Source organism: Nomascus leucogenys, chromosome 5 (genome assembly GCF_006542625.1).
Source record: "Nomascus leucogenys isolate Asia chromosome 5, Asia_NLE_v1, whole genome shotgun sequence".
NCBI classification, from domain to species: domain Eukaryota; kingdom Metazoa; phylum Chordata; class Mammalia; order Primates; family Hylobatidae; genus Nomascus; species Nomascus leucogenys.
The window spans coordinates 136,920,840-136,940,200 of record NC_044385.1 but is presented as its reverse complement, the minus strand read 5'-3'; the positions used below and the strand labels follow the sequence as shown (position 1 = coordinate 136,940,200).

Here is a 19,361-nt window from a genome sequence, read left to right as displayed (position 1 = left end):
TTAAGCTTCACTTTACCGCACTTCGCAGATGCTGTGTTTTTATAGGTTGAAGGTTTGTGGCAGCCCTGCACCGAGCAAATCTGTTGGCACAATTTTGCCAACAGCATGTTCTCACTTCGTTTCTGTGTGTCATATTTGGGTAATTCTTGCATTATTTCAAAGTTTCTCATTATTAAATCCGTTATGGTGATCTGTGGTCAGTGACCTCTGATGTTACTGTTGTAATTGTTTTGGGGCTGCATGAACCACACCCATGGAAGACAGAACTTAGTATGTGTTGTGCATGTTCTGACTGCTCCACCAACTATCCATTCCCTTAAATCTGCCCCTCCTTGGGCTCCCTATTTCCTGAGACACAACAGTATTGAAATTGGGCCAGTTACTGGCCCTACAGTGGCCTCTAAGTGTTCAAGTGAAAGGAAGAGTCACACATCTCTCACTTTCCATCAAAAGCTAGAAATGCTTAAGCTTAATGAGGAGGGTATGTCAAAAGCCGAGACAGGCTGAAAGCTAAGCGTCTTGCACCAAATATTTAGCCAAGTTGTGAATGCAAAGGAGAAGTTCTTGAAGGAAATCAAAAGTGCTATTCCAGCGAACACACGAATGATTAGCAAGCAAAACAGGCTTCTTGCTGATAATGGAGAAAGTGTGAGTGAGAAAGTTTGAGTGGTCTGGATAGAGAAGATCAAACCAGCCACAACATTCCTGTAAGCCACAGCCTAATCTGGAACAAGGCCCTAACTTTCTTCAGTTCTATGAAGGCTGAGAGAGATGAGAAAGCTGCAAAGGAAAGTTGGAAGCTAGCTGGGGTTGGTTTGTGAGGTTGAAGGAAAGAAGTCACGTCTATAATATAACAGTACAAAGTGAAGCAGCAAGTACCAATGGAGAAGCTGCAGCAAGTTATCCAGAAGACCTAGCTAAAATAAGTGATGAAGGTGGCCACACTAAACAGCACATCTTTCTAATGTAGACGAAACAGCCTTCTGTTGGAAGAAGATGCTGTCTAGGACTTTTGTAGCTAGAAAGAAGTCAATGGCTGGCTTCCGAGCTTCAAAGGACAGGCTGACTGTTGTTAGGGGCTAATGCAGCTAGTGACTTTAAGTTGAAGCCAGCCCTCATTGACAATTCAAAAAATCCTAGGGCCCTTGAGAATTATGCTAAGTCGGCTGGCTTATGCTTGTAATCCCAGTGGCTCATGCTTGTAATCCCAGCACTTTGGGAGGCCCAGGTGGGCGGATCATGAGGTCAGGAGTTCGAGACCAGCCTGGCCAACACAGTGAAACCCCGTCTCTACTAAAAATACAAAAATTAGCTGGGCATGGTGGTGGGCGCCTGTAATCCCAGCTACTTGGGAGGCTGAGGCAGGAGAATCGCTTGAACCCGGGAGGCGGAGGTTGCAGTGAGCCGAGATTGTGCCACTGCACTCCAGCCTGGGTGACAGCTAGACTCCATCTCAAAAAAAAAAAAAAAAAGAATTATGCTAAGTGTACTCTCCCTGTGCTGTATACGTGGAATATCAAAGCCTGTATGACGGCACATCCATTTACAGCATGGTTTACTGAATATTTTAAGCCCACTGTTGAGACCTACTGCTCAGAAAAAAGGATTCCTTTCCAAATATTGACAGTGCACCTGGTCATCCGGGAGCTTTGATGGAGACATACAGTGAGAATAATATTGTTTTTATGCTGCTAACAGAACATTCTGCAGCCCATTGATCAAGGAATAATTTCAACTTTTAAGTCTTATTATTTAAGAAAAATATTTCATAAGGCTATAGCTACCATAGATAGTGATTCCTCTGATGGAGCTGGGCAAAGTAAATTGGAAACCTTCTGGAAAGGATTCACCATTCTAGATGCCAGTACGAACATGTATGATTGATGGGAATAGGTCAAAATATTAACATTAACAGGAGTTTGAAAGAAGTTAAGTCCAACTCTCATGGTTGACTTTGAGGGGTTCAGGACGTCATTGGAGGAAGTCACTGCATATATGGTGGGAATAGCAAGAGAACTACTGGAATTGGAAATGGATCCTGGAGATGTGACTGAACTGCTGCAACCTCATGATAAAAGTTGAACAAACAAGGAGTTGCTTCTTATGAATGAGCAAAGAAAGTGGTTTCTTGAGATGGAATCTACTGGTGAAGATGCTGTGGACATTGTTGAAATGACAACAAAGGATTTAGACTATTGCATACATTTAGTTGATAAAGCAACGGCAGGGTTTGAGAAGATTGGCTCCAATTTTGAAAGACATTCTGCCGTGGGTAAAATGCTATCAAACACTGGATGCTACAGAGAAATCTTTCATGAAAGGAAGATTCAATTGATGGCACAGACTTCATTATTGTCTTGTTTTAAGAAATTGCCACAGTAACTCAGCCTTCATCAACCACTACCTTGATCAGTCAGCAGCCATAATATTGAATGAAAACCTTCCACCAGCAAAAAGATGACTCACTGAAGGTTCATATGATTGTTAGCAGTTTTGTTAGCAATAAAATATTTTTCCATTAAGGTATGTACATTGTTCTTTCAGACATAATGCTATTACATACTTAATAGACTGCAGTATAATACTGTAAACATAACTTTTACATGCACTGGGAAACCAGAAAATATGTGTGCCTTGCTTTATTGTGATATTCGCTTTATTGTGGTGGTCTGGAACCAGCCCCTCAGTATGTCTGAGGTCTGCCTGTGAACCATGCTAGGCCAAACAAAAAAAAGGAGATTTGGGCTTGAGGAGGGGCAGGCAAGTTTTGGGAGGGTGACTAGGAAAAGTGATAAACAAGGATTGTTGAGTAAAATTTGTTTTGCAGATTGAGCCTCTCTATTGAGAGTTGTTAGGGAGCCCTCACCCTGCTACAGCAGGACACATCTTTCACAACTGGGAGCTTTGTTTACAAGGAAAACTTGCACCCTGTTTTTAGAGCATTTCCTGCATCTGCTTGTTCTCAGTGGTCTTTAGCTCAAAATAATCTGTATGCCAGGGAGGCATATTCAGGGCTGGCAGGCTGTGGTACCCTTCAGGGGCTTTATCTGTGTTTATGGGAGTGGTGAGCGTGTGTGTGCCTGTGCACATTTGTGTGAGCATGTGTGCACATGCACACCTGTATATAATGCTTGTTATTGACCATTAGGAAGTACATTGAAGACATCATGACACTTCTCTATTCTGTAACCAACTCGTAAAAATAAGGATGCTTTCCTACATAATCCAAACACCTAAAAAGTTAGCAGTAATTTCTTAATACTATCTAGTCTGTAGTCTGTTTTTCTTTTTTGTTTGTATGTTTTTTTGTTTGTCTCACTATCACCCAGGCTGGAGTACAGTGGCATGATCTCAGCTCACTGCAACCTCCACCTCCCAGGTTCAAATGATTCTCCTGCCTCAGCCTCCCGAGTAGCTGGGATTATAGGTGCACACCACCATGCCTGGCTAATTTTTGTTTTGTTTTGTTTAGTAGAGACAGGGTTTTACCATGTTGGCCAGGCTGGTCTCGAACTCCTGACCTCAGGTGATCCACCTGCCTCCGCCTCCCAAAGTGCTGGGATCCCAGGCATGAGTCACCGCGCCTGGCCTGTTTTCTGCAGTTATCCCCCAAATATGTTTTATACTTTTATTTTTAAATGAGGAGTTGATCAAAGTTCACGTGTTGCACTTGTCTGTTGTGTCTTCTTAGGTTTTTTTTTTTAATGTGGTTAAAAAAACCATGTAACATAAAAGTTATCATCTTAACCATACAGTTCAGTAGTGTTAATGTGTTCACATTGTTATGCAACAGATCTCTAGAATTTTTTCATCTTGTAAAACCAAAACTGTGGACTCATGGAACAACTTCCCATTTCCCCTTTCCCCAGGCCTTGGCAACAACCCTTCTACTTTCTGTTTCCATTTTGGCTGCTCTAGATCTCATGTAAGTGGAATCATATAGTAATTGTCCTTTTGTGACTGGCTTATTTAACTTAGTGTCCTCGAGATTCACCTATGCTATATTCCATGTCAAAATTTCCTTCCTTTAGGCTGAATTGTATTTCATTGTTCTTTCTAGGTTTCTAATCTAATCTACAGCAGTCTTTCTACTTTTATTTTTCCTGTGGTGTTGACTTTTTGAAGAGATTGGGCCACTTGTCTTGTTGAACATCCCACATTTTGGATTTGTCTGTTTCGTTGTGTTGTCATTTAGCTTGTTCTTCTATCTCCTGTAGTTCCTTTCATGGGAAGTGAGGGTTAAAGGGTCAGTTTGATCCAGGTAGAAGCTTTTTGGCAGGAATACCTTGTAGTTGATGCTGTGAACTCACAGTGCATTCCCTGGGGGCTGCAGGGTTAGGTTGTCCTACGATTCATGATGGTGAGTTTTACCATTTGTTAAGGAATGACTACCAGATCCCTCTACTGCAGAGTTTATTTTCTTCTTATGAATATTAAGCATCTGAGAGGTGGCATGGTGTGTGGTAATTTGTTTCCTAATAATCTTCCACCCTATGGTTTAGACGCTTCACTTTGATCATGTATTTCAATGGTTATTGCGAAGTCATGGTTGTCTAATTGTTCCCCCTTTTACATTTATTAGTTGGCATTCCTCTTAAAGAAAAGGGTTTTGTCTTTTTTTTAGTAGACAGAGTCAATGATTTATATTTATTTAGTGTATTGTCAATTCAGTTATTATGTTTTGGGTGTTGAAATCATCCCGAATTTAGCCAGGGAGAGCTCTCTGACTGGCTCCGGTCCCTCAGGGACAGGCTCCTCCGCCTCTGTTGTGCTCCTGCACCTGCCTGCCTTTTGCTTTCCTACCCAGACCTGCCATTTCTCCAAGCAGCCTCCCTGCCTTTAAGAGGAAATGGGATTTTGAAGGCAAGATTTGGGCACTGCAATGTTGATTGCTGCTGGAGTGACATTGCATCTAGGCTTTGTCAGGGGTCAGAGCTAGGGGAGAGGAAGATAAACCTGCACATACAAAATAGATTCCTTATTTGGGTTAATTTTGATATATCCAAATAAAATTTAATATCACAGGGCTTTTTAGTTTCAGCTCTTTATTTTCCTGTCTTACTAAACATCTTATAAGAGCATATCAACTTTTTGTTTTATCTTAAAATACACACAAAATAAATTTAAAAACTTAATACCAATATTACTGTTAAAAGTAAAACTATTGAGTAAAACTTAAGGCTTCTTTTTATTTCTTTTTAAACTAATAGTTTTATTGAATTATTGAAATATAACGCACATACTATATAAGTCACCCTTTTACATTGTACTGCTTACTGATTTGTAGGATATTCACAGTTGTCAAACCATCACCACTATCTAAGAACTTTTTTTTTTTTTTTTTTTTTTTTTTTTGAGACAGAGTCTCACTCTGTTGCCCAGGCTGGAGTGCAGTGGCGCAATCTCGGCTCACTGCAAGCTCTGCCTCCTGGGTTCACGCCATTCTCCTGCCTCAGCCTCCCGAGTAGCTGGGACTACAGGCGCCCGCCACCACGCCCGACTAATTTTTTGTATTTTTAGTAGAGACAGGATTTCACCGTGTTAGCCAGGATGGTCTCGATCTCCTGACCTTGTGACCTGCCCACCTCGGCCTCCCAAAGTGCAGGGCTTACAGGCGTGAGCCACCGCGCCCGGCCTCTAAGAACGTTTTTATCACCCCAAAAAGAAACACCACATCCATGGGCCGTCACTTCTCACTCCCACCTGCTCCCAGCCCTTGACAGCCACTCATCTGCTTTCTGTTTCTGTGATTCACCTATTCTGGACTTAAATTTCTTTTTCTTGTAGACTGCATCCCACTAAAGCTCTGTGGTCTGAACATATACTCGCAGCGTGTAATGATCTCCTTTCATTAACATGAGAGGTTCATTTGTTCTGTTTGTTTCCGGTGTGATGGTCTCTCTCTTCCCCTTTCCAATTTACTTTTTGTTTTGTCTTTTTTGAGAGAGAGTCTTGCTCTGTCACCCAGGCTGTAGTGCATTAGTGTGATCTCAAGTCACTGCAACCTCCGCCTCCCAGGTTCAAGCGATTCTCATGCCTCAGCCTCCCAAGTAGCTGGGATTACAGGCACCCCACCACACCCAGCTGATTTTTGTATTTTTAGTGGAGATGGGGTTTCACCATGTTGGCCAGGCTGGTCTTGAACTCCTGACCTCAGGTCCACCTGCCTCAGCCTCCCAAAATGCTGGGATTACAGGCATGAGCCACTGTATCCGGTCCCAATTTACTTTTATTTGTCATATCTGTGAAACATTTGCAGGGTTCAGCATTAACACTAAAGAGAGCATGGAGAAGGCTGGCCTGGAGCTTGCCTGCACCCATTCCCTCCCCAGCAGGCACAGTTGTGTTCTCTGTTTTGGATTCACCTTCCTGTGTTCTGTTATACACGATAGGCCAATACACATAAACCTTTCTCCTCTGTCTCATTCATGAGGCAGTGTCGTATGCGTGCCGCCTTTTCCCTAACAATTTAAGTGAGATTTTAATTTGATTATAGACGTGATGGGTTTAATTGCAGAAAGTTTGAAAACTGCAGACAAGACAGAGAAGCACACGGTAGAAAAATTCAAAGGAGCTATGGAAAGCAGGCCTCCTGCCCGACCACGTTCACTGTTGCCCGGCTTCTCTCCTGAAGCAGCAGTTAATTTTCTCGGAGGAGGTGTGTGTGCGCACACATCTCCCTGCAGCGGTGCTTCTCACTTTCTCTTCACGCACAGTGGTAGAGTTTTGCGCTTGCTTGATTACTCTCTTGGCCTCAGCCGGTTTTCTGCCATATGGAGTTGGTTCATTCTCTCGAATGGCTGCGTATTCCAGTGTGTGGGTGCAGCTTAATTAATGTAAAGAATCCCCTATCGATGGTCATTTAAATCCTACTGTATTTTCCACTAGGGTATGTGCATTTTAAATTTTCACAGACATTGCCATGTCTGCATTATTTTTAGCAGCCACTTAGTGGCTCATGGCAGTGAGGCACCGTGATTTTATTTCCCTGTTGTTGGGCTTGTGAGACCTGTACTCTGCAGGCTGCAGTGCTGTGATGAATATCCTTTAGCTAAGTATCTGTGCACATCTAACGATTAGTGACTTGAGAAAAGTGCCTTGAGGTAGAATTGCGCATCAGAACATACGGGCACATTCAGAATGTTTTGGATACAGCCCCTGGTGATTTTATCAATGAGTATGATTTACATTCCCACTGGCGGTAGATGAAAATGTGTGTTTCCCAGGTCTCTCCAGCATCAAATTAGAATTATAATCAGGGTACCTTGTTTCCTTTTTTTCTTCCTTTCTTTTTTTTTTTTTTGAGAGGGTTTTGCTGTCACCCAGGCACCTGGTGCAGTCCTAGCTCACTGCAGCCTGGAACTTGTGGACTCTGGCAAACCTCCCACTTCAGCCTCCTGAGGAGCTGGGACCACAGGCGTGCACTACCACACCTGCTAATTTTGTATTTTTTTGTAGAGACGAAGTCTCACTATGTTGCCCAGGCTGGTCTCAAACTCCTGGGCTCAAGCAATCCTCCTGCCTTAGCCTCACAAAGTGCTGGGATTACAGGTGCGACCCACGGCACCTGGCCCATTTTTCTTGTTAATTTGTGAAGAATGGCAACTAGATTTTAAATTTCCATGCCTTTGTCTATTTGCTGTGTTTACGTATTTACTGGTGATTTTTCATTTATATTTTTGGTAGCTCACACCTCCCCTCAGCCCATAATTCCTTGGAGATGTTAAGTTATTGCCCTACATCTTAAAAATACTTGCCACATTCCTGGTTTCTAGCATAAGACCCTTTTCCCGCCAGTCTTCTTTGTCTTGGAGACCATTGATAGACCTTTATAATAGCCTGGGTGAAAACCCAATGCTTTCTGCGTAATGGAGGCCACAGCCCATGTAGAAGGAGCTCAACCCTGGAGCTCAGATAATGGTTTAAAACCTGCTTTCTAGTTATTGTACCTCTCAAAGCAAGCTCGGGCCTGGCCCAGTAGAGACGCTCTGGTGCCTGCTTCTGCCCAGGGGCTCCAGGGGTGTGTGCAGCGCTGGCATCATAGGAGGTCCCTCGGCAGCTGGCATGTGTACCCAGCAGGCTCCCTGTGAGTGTGCACCCTGTGACCTCGTGACCTCACTGGGACTCACATTGCTTGTTACCGTCCTCACCTGAAGGCCGATCCGGTCCTCCGGCCTGGGCTCTGGGAGATTGCTTACCTCCTGGAGAGTTCCAGCACGAGCTTACACCACCGTCGCCACATTTTGCCTCTCAGGTAGCCGTGGCAGGTTGCATGGTGGAACCGGAGTAGTATAGAAACTTGCCGATACCAGCCGGCACAGAGCAGGAACACGCTAAAAAATTAATGTCCATGAACAGCCACGGTATTCGAGAGTTTCACACCATTGTCAGAATACTGTGCAATGAAGAAGTTATATGTTTCCCCTTTAGTCCATGGAAACTCAATGCTCTAGAAAGATTAGATTCCAGATTTCTATTAGAACTACTGCTATAGCTCGCTACAGTAGCGCCCACCCCCGCAAGAGCGGGGAAGATAAGCCCTTAATGTTGTTGGGGTTTCAGAGAACTATTAGATTTGTGAAAACACACTGAGGCTAATTCTGCATGCATTTACATTCTGAATGAGAGGAAAACCACTTTGAGAGAAAGCCAGGTGAAATCCTTTTTGGAATGAAGTGGAAAGCGTGGAGCCTGCTTGTGGAGTGGTGTTTTCACACCGAAACGTGGAGGCCTAAATAGGGCGCAGCCTGAACTGAAACCAGCAGGACCTGGCTGTGTGTGTTCATTGGAACCACAACACCTTGGGTGAGGGAGGGTCTCAAGTGAACCTGCAAGTTGCGAATTAGAGGACCCAGGAATTATATTCCTTCTTTCATAATTTGGGAAGGAGCACGCAGGAGATGGACAGACGGAAATTGAATTCCAGTGTGATTACTGATGATTTACTGTTGGATTGGACAGGGGCTCTTCACACACACACGCACGCGCGTGCGCACACACACGCACACACAACCCAGCCCCCCCTCCCCACCCCAGGTCCCTGTGGCAGCCTGGTGAAGTCTGTGGACCCAGCCTTACAATATGCTTTAAATACATAACATAAAATACATAGGATCCCAGAGGCCGTCAGTGATACTGAAGTAGAGGAGCGGGGGCTCTGCTTGACTCAGTGGTTAGCGCAGCGTGGGTGGGGTCTGATGGCTGCTGTCCTCTCGTGTGATTTGTGGCATGTGATGTCATCCCTGCGGGGTCACCTGTGGCAGCTGTGGCCACTGTGCCAGGCTCTGTGCTTCCCGATGTGTTTGCTGCCTGCACTGACCATCGAAGGAAATACCCATTTCAGTGCAAGGCTGGCAGAAATAAACACATAACTGTTTAACCAGCCCAGGTCACAGATCTCCCCACCCTCCCACCTTCTCTCTGTGGGCCCCTAGGAGGTCTGTGGACGCCAGGTTGAGCACCCCTGTGTTAGGGCATTGGCCCAGCAGCTTTCGAATTAATGCCACCCCACATGAGAATGCCCCTCACTGCCTCAGGCACAGGCAGACAGGGGTTGGGCTGTGGGGTGGGGGCTGAGCTCCTTCCTGGTGGAAGGCAGACCAGACCCACTCCGTCCTCTGAAGGGACCGAGCCCCAGAGGCAGGTGGAGCAGTGTCCTCCTCTTTCCAGCTCAGCAGTCCAGGGAGCCCCCTCCTTCCTACCAGGTGGGCGAGGCTGCTGCAGCCTGCAGCAGGGACAGCCCCTTCTACCCCAGGACGCTCTTCAGTTGCATTTGTTTTGCTCTCAGTAGGGTTGTTGAGCAACATGGCCTTAGACCAGTCTTTGATGCCTTATAAAATACCAGGTGTTGCGGTGCAGTATTTTGAGCTGGACTCCGCCGTTTCCGGCTCACTCTCCCTGGCAGCTCTGTGCTCCCACGGCCACCCTGAGGAGGAAGTGGGTGTCCAAGCTCTGATGAGCGGGTGCAGACTGCGGGTTGGTGTCAGCCCCTGTGCTCTGGGCTTGTGTTGCTTCCCATCAGCCTAGAGAAGAGGGGATTGTGTTTACCCGAGGGAGACGGAAACGCAGTCCTCACTCCAGCAAGGTCGGCGACAGCTTCCTGCAGAGGACAGGCATGGGGTGAGCCAGTTCTGTCTTCTGAGGTGGTGGCAGGAAAGGGTGCTTTGGTCAGAGCCAGCACCATGTGCTGCAGATCCAGGCAAGGAGCCACTCGGGCTCCCATCGGAGTGCGTCCCTGGCCAGGGGTGCAGCCGGAGCTCGGCTTGCTTTCTCGGGGCCACGCTGGAAGCCCAAGCTGGGCAGAGCCCTCTTCCTTCTCTCCCCCACTCATCTCATCTCATCTCTTGGGAAAAGTAGCTGCCAGAACTGAACCCTGAGCGCCCCACAGGAGGTTTTGCTGAGGGCTGCGCTGCTTTTGCAGTGCCTCTAAAGACCTCTCCTAAGCTTCTTCATGTAGAAAGCTCCACTTCTTTCTGGACAGACGTTTTCTAAATGATCTATAGGAGGATACTGGTTGGGTTCTGAGTTTTACTTACGTTTAATCAGAGGCAGGGTGGTTTAGTCTTCAAGAGACAGACTTAGCGCATGCTTTAAGCCCAGTGTTTACGAGAACTGTGCCACCAAATAGGATGAGTGAGGCTGTCGCCCCTTGGCTGGGCTGAGCCGGAGGTCATCCAGGTCTGACATTAACCGCAAGCTTCTCCTGGGGGCCCGCAGGCAGCCAGAGCTGGTGTGCCTCCTGCCACCTACCTGGTCTCTTCCTGAGCACAGCATCGCTCCATGCTGTCTGTCCCACGTCCCTGTCATGTAGAAGGAGAGCCCAGGCTGAGCACAGGACACACCCCTCCTGGAGCAGGTGCAGATTCTCAGGGCAAACCAGCTTTCTCTTCTTGCTCTTTCCACAAATACTGAGATCGAACATGGGAAGTTCAGTGAGTGAGGAAATCCAGGAAGCAGGTGGTAATTGTGGGTTTGGAGGGCTCACTCTGATCAAGATTCCTGATTTCTTGACAGGTAGAGAGAACTCACGTAATTGTAGTAAATAACATTCTCTGAACAGCGCGAAGCGTAAAAGCAAAGCCTCGTGACTGCCTGTCTCTCGCTTTACCAGGACTTTCTGAAGACCTTTTCCCCGGATACCTTCCGGTTCTTCTGCCTGCGGAGCAGCTACCGCTCAGGTGAGCCGAGCACGCGTGGAGTGGACTCCTCCCCAGCTTGGAGACAGTCATTCTGACAGGACTGAGAACAGCAAAATGCAGACCAGAGAATAAGCAGAACCTTGTGAGTGAGGCTGCTGTGCGCCTTACGGTTCGGGTTGAGCGTGAACCCAGAGGACGAGGGATCCCAGCGCTAGTCCAGGCTTAGCCCGTAGTGGATGTGGGCTTCCTTGTCAAGCTCGAGTCCTCTCCACTCCTTCTCTGTGGGTCTGGACAAGTCGTGAACCCGCAGCACCTCGGCTTCCTGCTGTGTGAACTGGGAGATTGGAAGGGGCCAGCCTGGCACGGCCCCTGCACATGGGAGCCCTCAAACGTGACCCTGCCTGTCCTGCCCAGGGATAGCACTTCCCCGAACAGTGTGTAGCAGAGCAAGGTCTCCTGGATGGGTGATGACGGTTCCTGCCATGCTGCACGATTGCCTGCTGCCCCCGGCTAGGCTCTTGGCCAGGAGTTGTCTAGCACTGGCCTGGCATGGTGGCTCACGTGTATGATCCCAGCACTTTGGGAGGCTGAGGCTGGCAGATGTTTTGAGTCCACGAGTTTGAGACCCACCTGGGCAACATAGTGAGATCTTATCTCTACAAAAAATACAAAAGGCCTGGCACGATGGCTCACGCCTGTAATCTGAACACTTTGGGAGGCTGAGGCAGGTGGATCACTTGAGGTCAGGAGTTCGAGACCAGTTTGGCCAACATGGTGAAACCCCGTCTCTCCTAAAAATACAAAAATTAGCCGGGCATGGCGATGTGTGCCTATAATCCCAGCTACGCAGGAGGGTGAGGCAGGAGAATCGCTTGAACCCGGGAGGCAGAGGCTGCAATGAGCCATGATCATGCCACTGTTCTCTAGCCTGGGTGGCTGAGCAAGACTCCATCTGAAAAAAATACAAAAAAATTGGCTTGGTGGCATGCACCTGTAATCTCAGCTACTCGGGAGGCTGAGGCAGGAGAATCACTTTAACCCAGGAGGCGGAGGTGCAGTGAGCCGAGATCGCACCACTGCACTCCAGCCTGGGCGACAGAGCAAGAACCTGTCTCAAAAAAAAAAAAAAAAGAGTTGTTATCCAGAGCTGCATCCCTGGTGGCGAGTGAGGGCTGGGGACAGTGGTACTGCCTTGCCTGGCTTGACCACCTAACTGGCAATAAGGTCCCGGTGTATGGCTAGTGCTGCAGGAGCAGGGCCAGTGTCCTCTGGAGATGGTGACAGTTCCTTCCTGGTGAGCGAGGGTTGCTGTCCTTCTGGCCTCTGGTGTCCCCTCTGCTCCGTTGACACTGCTGAGGCCCTGGGCCGCTGCTGTTGTCATGCCACCTCCCTCTCCCCCTTCTTGTCCCTCCTATGTAGCTCTCTTGCTCCAAATTGATGATTTCACCTTTTTAATGAAGACGATGGGGGTGGGGACATGCAGCCGAAACATAGTTTATTCTCATTCCCCCATGGGATGAATCTATCTGGCCAGCACACACAAAGCTTTGGTGGGTTTGGGTGAGCCCCTGGGCTGGTCCCATGCATCTGCCTCCCCTGTGCTGTGCCTGCAGAATTTTACCCGGGCTGTGGCCTGGCACAGGCCCCACCCAGCCTGCAGCTCTGTCAGCTTGAGTGGGGCACACAGACATTTGCACCTTTGACCACCAAAAGGGTACCTTGGGCCATGTCTTTATCCTGGCTCTGATGCCACGTTGTTGGCTTTCTACTGCAAACTCAGGTTTTCTGAGACGTGGTCTGAACCTCTCCCCTGGGTGGAACTGCAGTGCATCGGCCCAGGGGACCTGCGCTCACAGGTGCACGAGCTTGGGAAAGAAGTGTCGCCAGCCTCGTGCTCACCTGGCCTCGTGCAGCATCTGCGTGTGGTGTGCACTTATGCGCGATGAAAACAGCCCAGCCGTGCTGTGAGACGAAGAGTCGGGGAGGCGAATGGGCTGGAGAAACTGTTTCCGCCTGGCTCCGTGTTGCTGGAAACGGGCAGAGGCGGCGGCGATGAATCCCGTGTGCAAGCGCAGAGCTCTCTCCCCGGCTCGTGCTTGCTCCCCTCGTGGCTGGGGGCTGTGGTCCTTTCAAAGCTGTTCCCTGCGGATCCCTTCCCAGGGGCTCTTTGCCCTCGGAGGCTCCTGCCCCACTTCTCACAGATTGTGGCAGGATTAGGGGCAGCACCTTGTATGACTGTCCTAATTGTGTGCGGTTCTTTTTGAGCTTTGAATACAAAGTTTGGTCTGAAAAGAGGCTTTCTCAAGCCTGGGCAGCTCTTTCAGGAACACATTCCCAGTGGGCATTTTGGGTGGGATTCAGGAGGCACCGATCTGCCAGTGAGGGATTTCTAGGAACACAAGGTTAGTCAGGATGTGGATCTCCACAGTGGACACGACTGCCCCACCCCCCCGAGGTCGGAGGTGGCCATGAGGAGCTGGACCGTCACTTGCTGTCTGAGCTTCCCTCCACGAATGGTGTGGGAGTTCAGGACCTTCCCAGACATGCTTTCTTCACCTTTGGGAAGACGGAGGGTGACAGTGGCGGCATCCCGTGCAGTCTGTGCTGCACTGACACTTTGGAGAAGCGTCTCCCATCTGTAGAGCAGAATCCTCGTTGGAGAAATGCAGCTGTCCTTGACCTTGAGGCAGAGGGCGTCTCCATGCTGGGCATCTGTCTGCCCCTCCTCATCTGGATGCCTCTTGCTGTGTCGTTAATGGTAATCTTATTCTAACAGCCTCCCATGCATCAACTCTGTCGGTCCCCGAATATTATCTTTGTTTTAAATTTTGTCAGATCACTTTGTGGGTTTCTGGCTTTTTCTCTTTTCTATCAAGCTATTCAAAGCAAAAACTGAAAGTGAATTTGGAAAAAAAGGAAAAATGTTAAGTAAGATATTAGACAACCCTGGGGGAGGTTTTCCCTGTGTTGCTTCCAGCTTGAAGCCATGTCTGATTTTGGAATTCTCGTCTTGAAGTCAGGACTTGTAGGCATGTTGGGATGTAATTTTCAGCATATGTGTCCAGATAGGCTCTTTTTATTCTCGTGGTTTTCAAAGAGCTGTTTGAAGCAGCACTCCTCAAAAGCATGGACTGTGGACTCAGCCTGGGAAACAGAGTAGGCACGAGAAGGTTCTAGAAATGTGTGGCTGGCTCTGCTGATATCCAAGGATATGTGCTCACTGCAAAGCGATTCACTCCTGTTGTCTTACCCATCAGAATGCAGTAGACTAGAAACCACAAGAAATGAACAGATGTAAACAGAAACTGCCCCCTCATCCAGGTGGCCTAAGAAACACCCACAGACTCTAAAGCCAGGTCTGGGGACCACTCCTCCCTCCTCCTTTGGGCTGTCCCATCACACACGGGCACTTTCCCCAGGGGCGCCTTCCTTAGAGGTGCCTCTGACCCCAGGGCGGGGCTCCTCTTTCCAGAGCCAGCCATTCATCCGCACCTCCATCCATCCGTCCGTGGAAATGCACCTCCTGGCTGGCAGCACTGGGAGCATGTCTCCACCGCCACCGTGTTCTCCCAGGGCGGGTGACACTGAGCTGGGACAGACCCTGTGGTCTGTGTCCAGTGGGCCTAGGGACTCGCGGTCACTGGAGGGCAGTGAGGGCCATATGTCCCTCTCTCCTTGTGGTCCATGGGTGGCGGTGCCCTCAGAGAACACTGTGGTTCTGCTGGACCAGGGCAGGGGCAGGGGCACAGCATGGTGGGCACCGCCTCAGTGACCATCTCTTCTTCCTCAGCCATCAACTACAGCGACAGCGCCATGCTCCAAGCTCAGCAGCTGCTCCTGGGGCTGGGCTCTTTCCTGGAGGACGCACGTGCCTACATGAAGGGGCAGCTGGCCTGCGGCTCCGTCAGGGAAGCCATGCTGTGGGAGAGGTGAGAGGCCCGCCTACCACCCCGCCTGGCGCCCCTCCTGCGGCCTGCTGGGTGCTGCTGGTGGGCTCCTGAAGGGGAAGAGGGGCCCCCAGGAGACAGGGCGCTGGACAGGGGGTTTGGGGTCAGGGACTTCCCAGAGAGGCCCCAGGAGACAGGGTGCTGGGCAGGAGGTGCAGGTGTGGGGTCAGGGGCTCCCCAGAGGCCACAGGAGACTGGGTGCTGGACAGGAGGTGTGGGGTCAGGGGCTCCCAAGACGTCCCAGGGAGACAGGGCGCTGGGCAGGAAGTGTGCCTGGGGCCCTCGGGCTCTGAGCCCCCTGCTCAGGTGGCTTTGGGCTCGGGTTCCCTATGGGAGGAGCGGAGCTGCTCGTCCCTCCCGGTCCTGACCATGAGGAGCCAAAAGCTATAAAACACACAGCCTGGGCCCACAGCCTCGCCTCCACTCCCCACCCACGGGTGTCCTGGGCAGTGCTGCACATTCATCCCGGCGTGCAGAGTCTTCTGGATGGTCTTGGTGACAACCCACCCCTGCCGCTTCAGCAGGGTAGGCAGCCAGTGGCCACGGGAGGCTGAGATCCAGGAGCCCCAGGCTGGGCCTCCCCAACCTCTCTTTGTGAGTGGTCGGCCGTGTCGTCTCTCCCCCACCGAGTCTTCCTTGCCACTCCCCTCAATATCTATTGATTTTTAAAACCATCATGAAAATGCCCACGTGTGTCTTGTGTGTTAAAATACAAGTGTCACAGGTGACCTCTGCTCTGGGACTTTGTCTTGGGGTAACATGACAGTTTGCAGTTGATGTTACATAATTTTCTGCTACTCAGGAACTCAAGTCTTTGGGAATATGACCTAGAGAGAGGCCCCAAATTAGAGCCCCCAGAGTCTCTCCCTGGGGAAGGACTGGCGTGGGGGCCTCCTGGGGAGAGTGGAGCTCCCTCTGCTGCGACTGTTCTCTCCTCTTCCCTCAGGCTCTCCAGCACCAAGAGGGCCGTGAAGGCGGCCTTGGCAGATGACTTTGACACACCCAGGGTGATTGATGCCATCCTGGGCCTTGCACACCATGGGAACGGACAGCTCAGGGCGGCCCCGAAGGTAGCTCAACGAGCAGGTGGCCTCGCGGTCCTGCTGCCAGGGGCATGGGTCGGGTCCTCCGGTGGGTTTTTCTCATGTCAGCTGGGTGGGATCTCTGCTGATTTCGCCTCCCGCAGCTTCTGTGGAGGAACTCATGGAACCCGAGTCTGCCGCTGACACACGGGATGGCACCCAGCCTGGGGCTTGACCCTCCCGGGCCTCAGGGCCACCTGGAGAACAAGCTCTCGGGAGCCCCTGAGACTACAAAATTCTGTGTGCTTGATCCTCAGGGGACACATCTCATGTCCCCACTGCATTCATGGCACTTTCCCAGAGAGCTTTTGTGGGGAACTTTTTAAGGAAAGATCCAATTACCCCAATGCACTGTTATGCAGTCTGCACCCCGGTGTGATGAGCACACCAAGCACCCAGGGGTCTGAGCCTGGACCCGTGCACGGGTCACTGAAAGTGTTTGGGGGGTGGGACAAAGACCGTGGAGGCGGCGGCAGACTTTGGTTCCTGCACTTCTGAGGGTCTCCCTGCCAGGCCCTGGGAGGCGCTGCGTCAGGAGCCCTGTGACCTTTCATGACCCGGGAAGCCGAGGCTGTTCGTGCCTCTCCCACCTCTGGAAACACCTGTGGGTTCTGGCCACGTGCTCTGTTAGTTGAGCATCTCTGTGGAGGTCTCCATCCCTGGCTGCGTGCAGTGTTGGGTTTCAGAGCACCAGCAGGTGGGGCAGGGTGCCATGTGCCCGTGCCGGGTGCCTTCAGTCCAAATACTGCAGACGTGTAGGGCTCGCCTCTGAGGGAAGCGGGCATTTGAGTCACAGCCGGGTGCAGGAACAGGCTGCCCCGCACTGAAGGCAGCCAGGCCGGGCTGGGGCAGCTCCAGCAGCCAGGCCGCTCCTGCACGGGAGCCCCTCCTCAGCCCGTCCGCAGCCTCCTGCCTTCACTGCAGCTGCTGCTGGCACTACCAGGTTGGGCCAGCTCTAGGGCAACAGGGGCCTCTTGTGGCAAGGGGCGGGGACAAGTAAAGAGGCTGGCTTTTGTCCTGCGTTTTTCCTTCCCAACCTTTGCAATTCTGGGGCACCTGCAAACTAAGGCTAGTGTCACACAAGGGTCTCTGTGCTTGGTGACTGACGTGAGCCCCGTGCCAGGATTTCCTCGTTTTCTGAGAAACCCAGCCCAGTGCCCACTCAGCCTCCACCTACCATGCGCCACCTGCCATACTCCATGGTCATGCTTCACCTGCAAAGCCTGATGAGCTAGTCACCACCCACATGACTGATGGGTAAACTGAGGCACGAGATTCCTCATGCACCTATAGTTGCATGGTCTGCAGTGAGGTAGCCGATGCCAGAGCTGTGTCCTCCCTCCATAGAAGCCAGGAGAAAGGCCAGACTGAAGTGACCTGCTGAAGCCTTTCTCTTTTGACATTGAATTCCGTTTGCCCACTGCCATCAAGACTGCTTTTAAGGAGCTTCCGTGGCATCATCTCTTACAGGAACCTGGAGGGCCGAGAAGTCCTGCTGTGTTTGGTGCCATCATCTCTTACTTTGAACAGTTTTTTGAAACTGTTGGAATTTCTCTGGCAAATCAACGGGTAGGTCCTATTATTTTAAATGCTTAATTCTGGAATTTTCTCCATATTGGGACAATAACCTTTACCCTTTTAACTTGGAATAGATCATTATGATGCCACACTAATGTATTTACCTGTTTAAAAACATGTTATTTTCCTGGAAAAATAAACACACTCAGAGCCAATACTTATTAATTGGAATTGCACAATTCTACTTCTGTAGTTGGCAAACTCTCGTGCGCAGAACCAGAGATGAGTCCATCTCAGCAACAGAGTGTCGCCAGCTCTGCACACACGTTTATGTTGAAAGACTCTCAGAATGTGCAGAAGTCACAGGCACAGTAAGAGAACATTTTTTCCTGACCCATTTGAGGGCAAGTTGGCGGCCTGAGCCCCCTTGCCTGGTGCATGTTTCGTACGGACAGGACAGGCTCCCCGACAGGCACGAGTCACACCTGCACCTTCCCGGCAAGGCTCACCCTGGCTGCGCAGTGAAGGTGGATGCTGCCAGGCTTCTCCACATCCCTCCTCTTCCTTTGTAACTCAAGAGCATTTTTGCAAGGAGACTTGGATCCTATGAAAATACCCCCTTCCTTGCCAGGCTCACCTGGAACTCCTTTATTGTATCAATACGGATTTGAGGTTTCCTGCCTTATTCTCAAAGTCCCCCACCATCACTTTGTATGGGTATGTGGCTGACAGAGGCCCCTTGGAGCTGGCGCTGTGTCCCTGAACATCCCTGTCATTCTTTGGACACCCCTGTAGAATTCTCAGCACAAGGCGCTCTGGCTCTTTTGGGGTGTGGCTCAGCTGCTGCTGCCTGGATGGGGGCTACCACTCTAGACCAGCTGCCCGGCACCCCGGGGGTCCCACTGCTTGGGACTGGGGCCCGAGCAGGTGTGCTGGAGGCCTGGCTCTGGGCCAGACACATCTCACTGGCTCTCAACAGAGAACTATAGTGTCTTTTCCAAGTTTGGCTCATTTGTATATCTGTTGATCACTGGTAGACTTACTTCCGCTTTCCGGCAGTCCAGCGTCTATTGCCAATCACATAAAAGTCTACTGGTGTGAGATGACCACGTTTTTGCAATGTACATGTTCATTTTTAGGGGCGGCTTTCCAGAGTCTGTTTTGAGTAAGAAAAGTGGGATCTGGCCAAGCTGGGCCTAGCCCTTGTCAAAGACGCCTCATTCACCTTCCTCCAGCCGCAAGGGCCAATGTCGGGGCCCACTCTGGGCCCTTATTTTTGTAATAACAAAAATTGTCTTTTATCGTGGAAGCAGTAACTGAGGGGTGTATGAGGTTTAAGTAGTTTGACACCAAGGTAAAATGTTGTGTTTATTTTACACACATGAATTTAACAAATAGGTACAGCTGCCCCTTCCACACTGCCCCAGGATCTATTCTCAGTGGGAGGACGGCACGAGGCCTTCTGCGCAAATCCCGTCCACAGCACCTGAGGCTGTGAATCTCAGACCATTTGCTGAAACACGTGTGTGCAAGCGCTCAGTCGCTGCCTCCCAGCCTCATCCTCAGGTTGCTCCTGATACCTCGGCCACAGTTGTGTGGCGTCTGGAACCCAGGGAGGGCTTGTGTTCAGGGCGGGGCGGCATGCAGCCCCAGCCCTTCCTTCTAACTCCCGAGTG

The 19,361-nt window shown here is 50.2% G+C and overlaps 1 protein-coding gene across 6 annotated transcripts in view; it reads left to right on the top strand.

Annotated features, from left to right (window-relative positions):
• The window catches only part of CARS2 (cysteinyl-tRNA synthetase 2, mitochondrial), a 64,248-nt gene that overhangs the window by 43,566 nt on the left and 1,321 nt on the right, over positions 1–19,361 (top strand). For 3 of the 6 annotated variants that reach the window (XM_030813687.1, XM_030813686.1, XM_030813690.1), the window contains 4 exons: positions 11,111–11,177; positions 14,929–15,067; positions 16,032–16,155; positions 17,638–17,736. In XM_030813687.1, the coding sequence (XP_030669547.1) occupies positions 11,111–11,177; positions 14,929–15,067; positions 16,032–16,155; positions 17,638–17,736 (429 nt within the window). Of the gene's footprint in view, positions 1–11,110; positions 11,178–14,928; positions 15,068–16,031; positions 16,156–17,637; positions 17,737–17,938; positions 18,371–19,361 lie in introns of those variants that run through there. The other 3 variants (XR_004030211.1, XM_030813689.1, XM_030813688.1) reach the window with 3 other exon arrangements.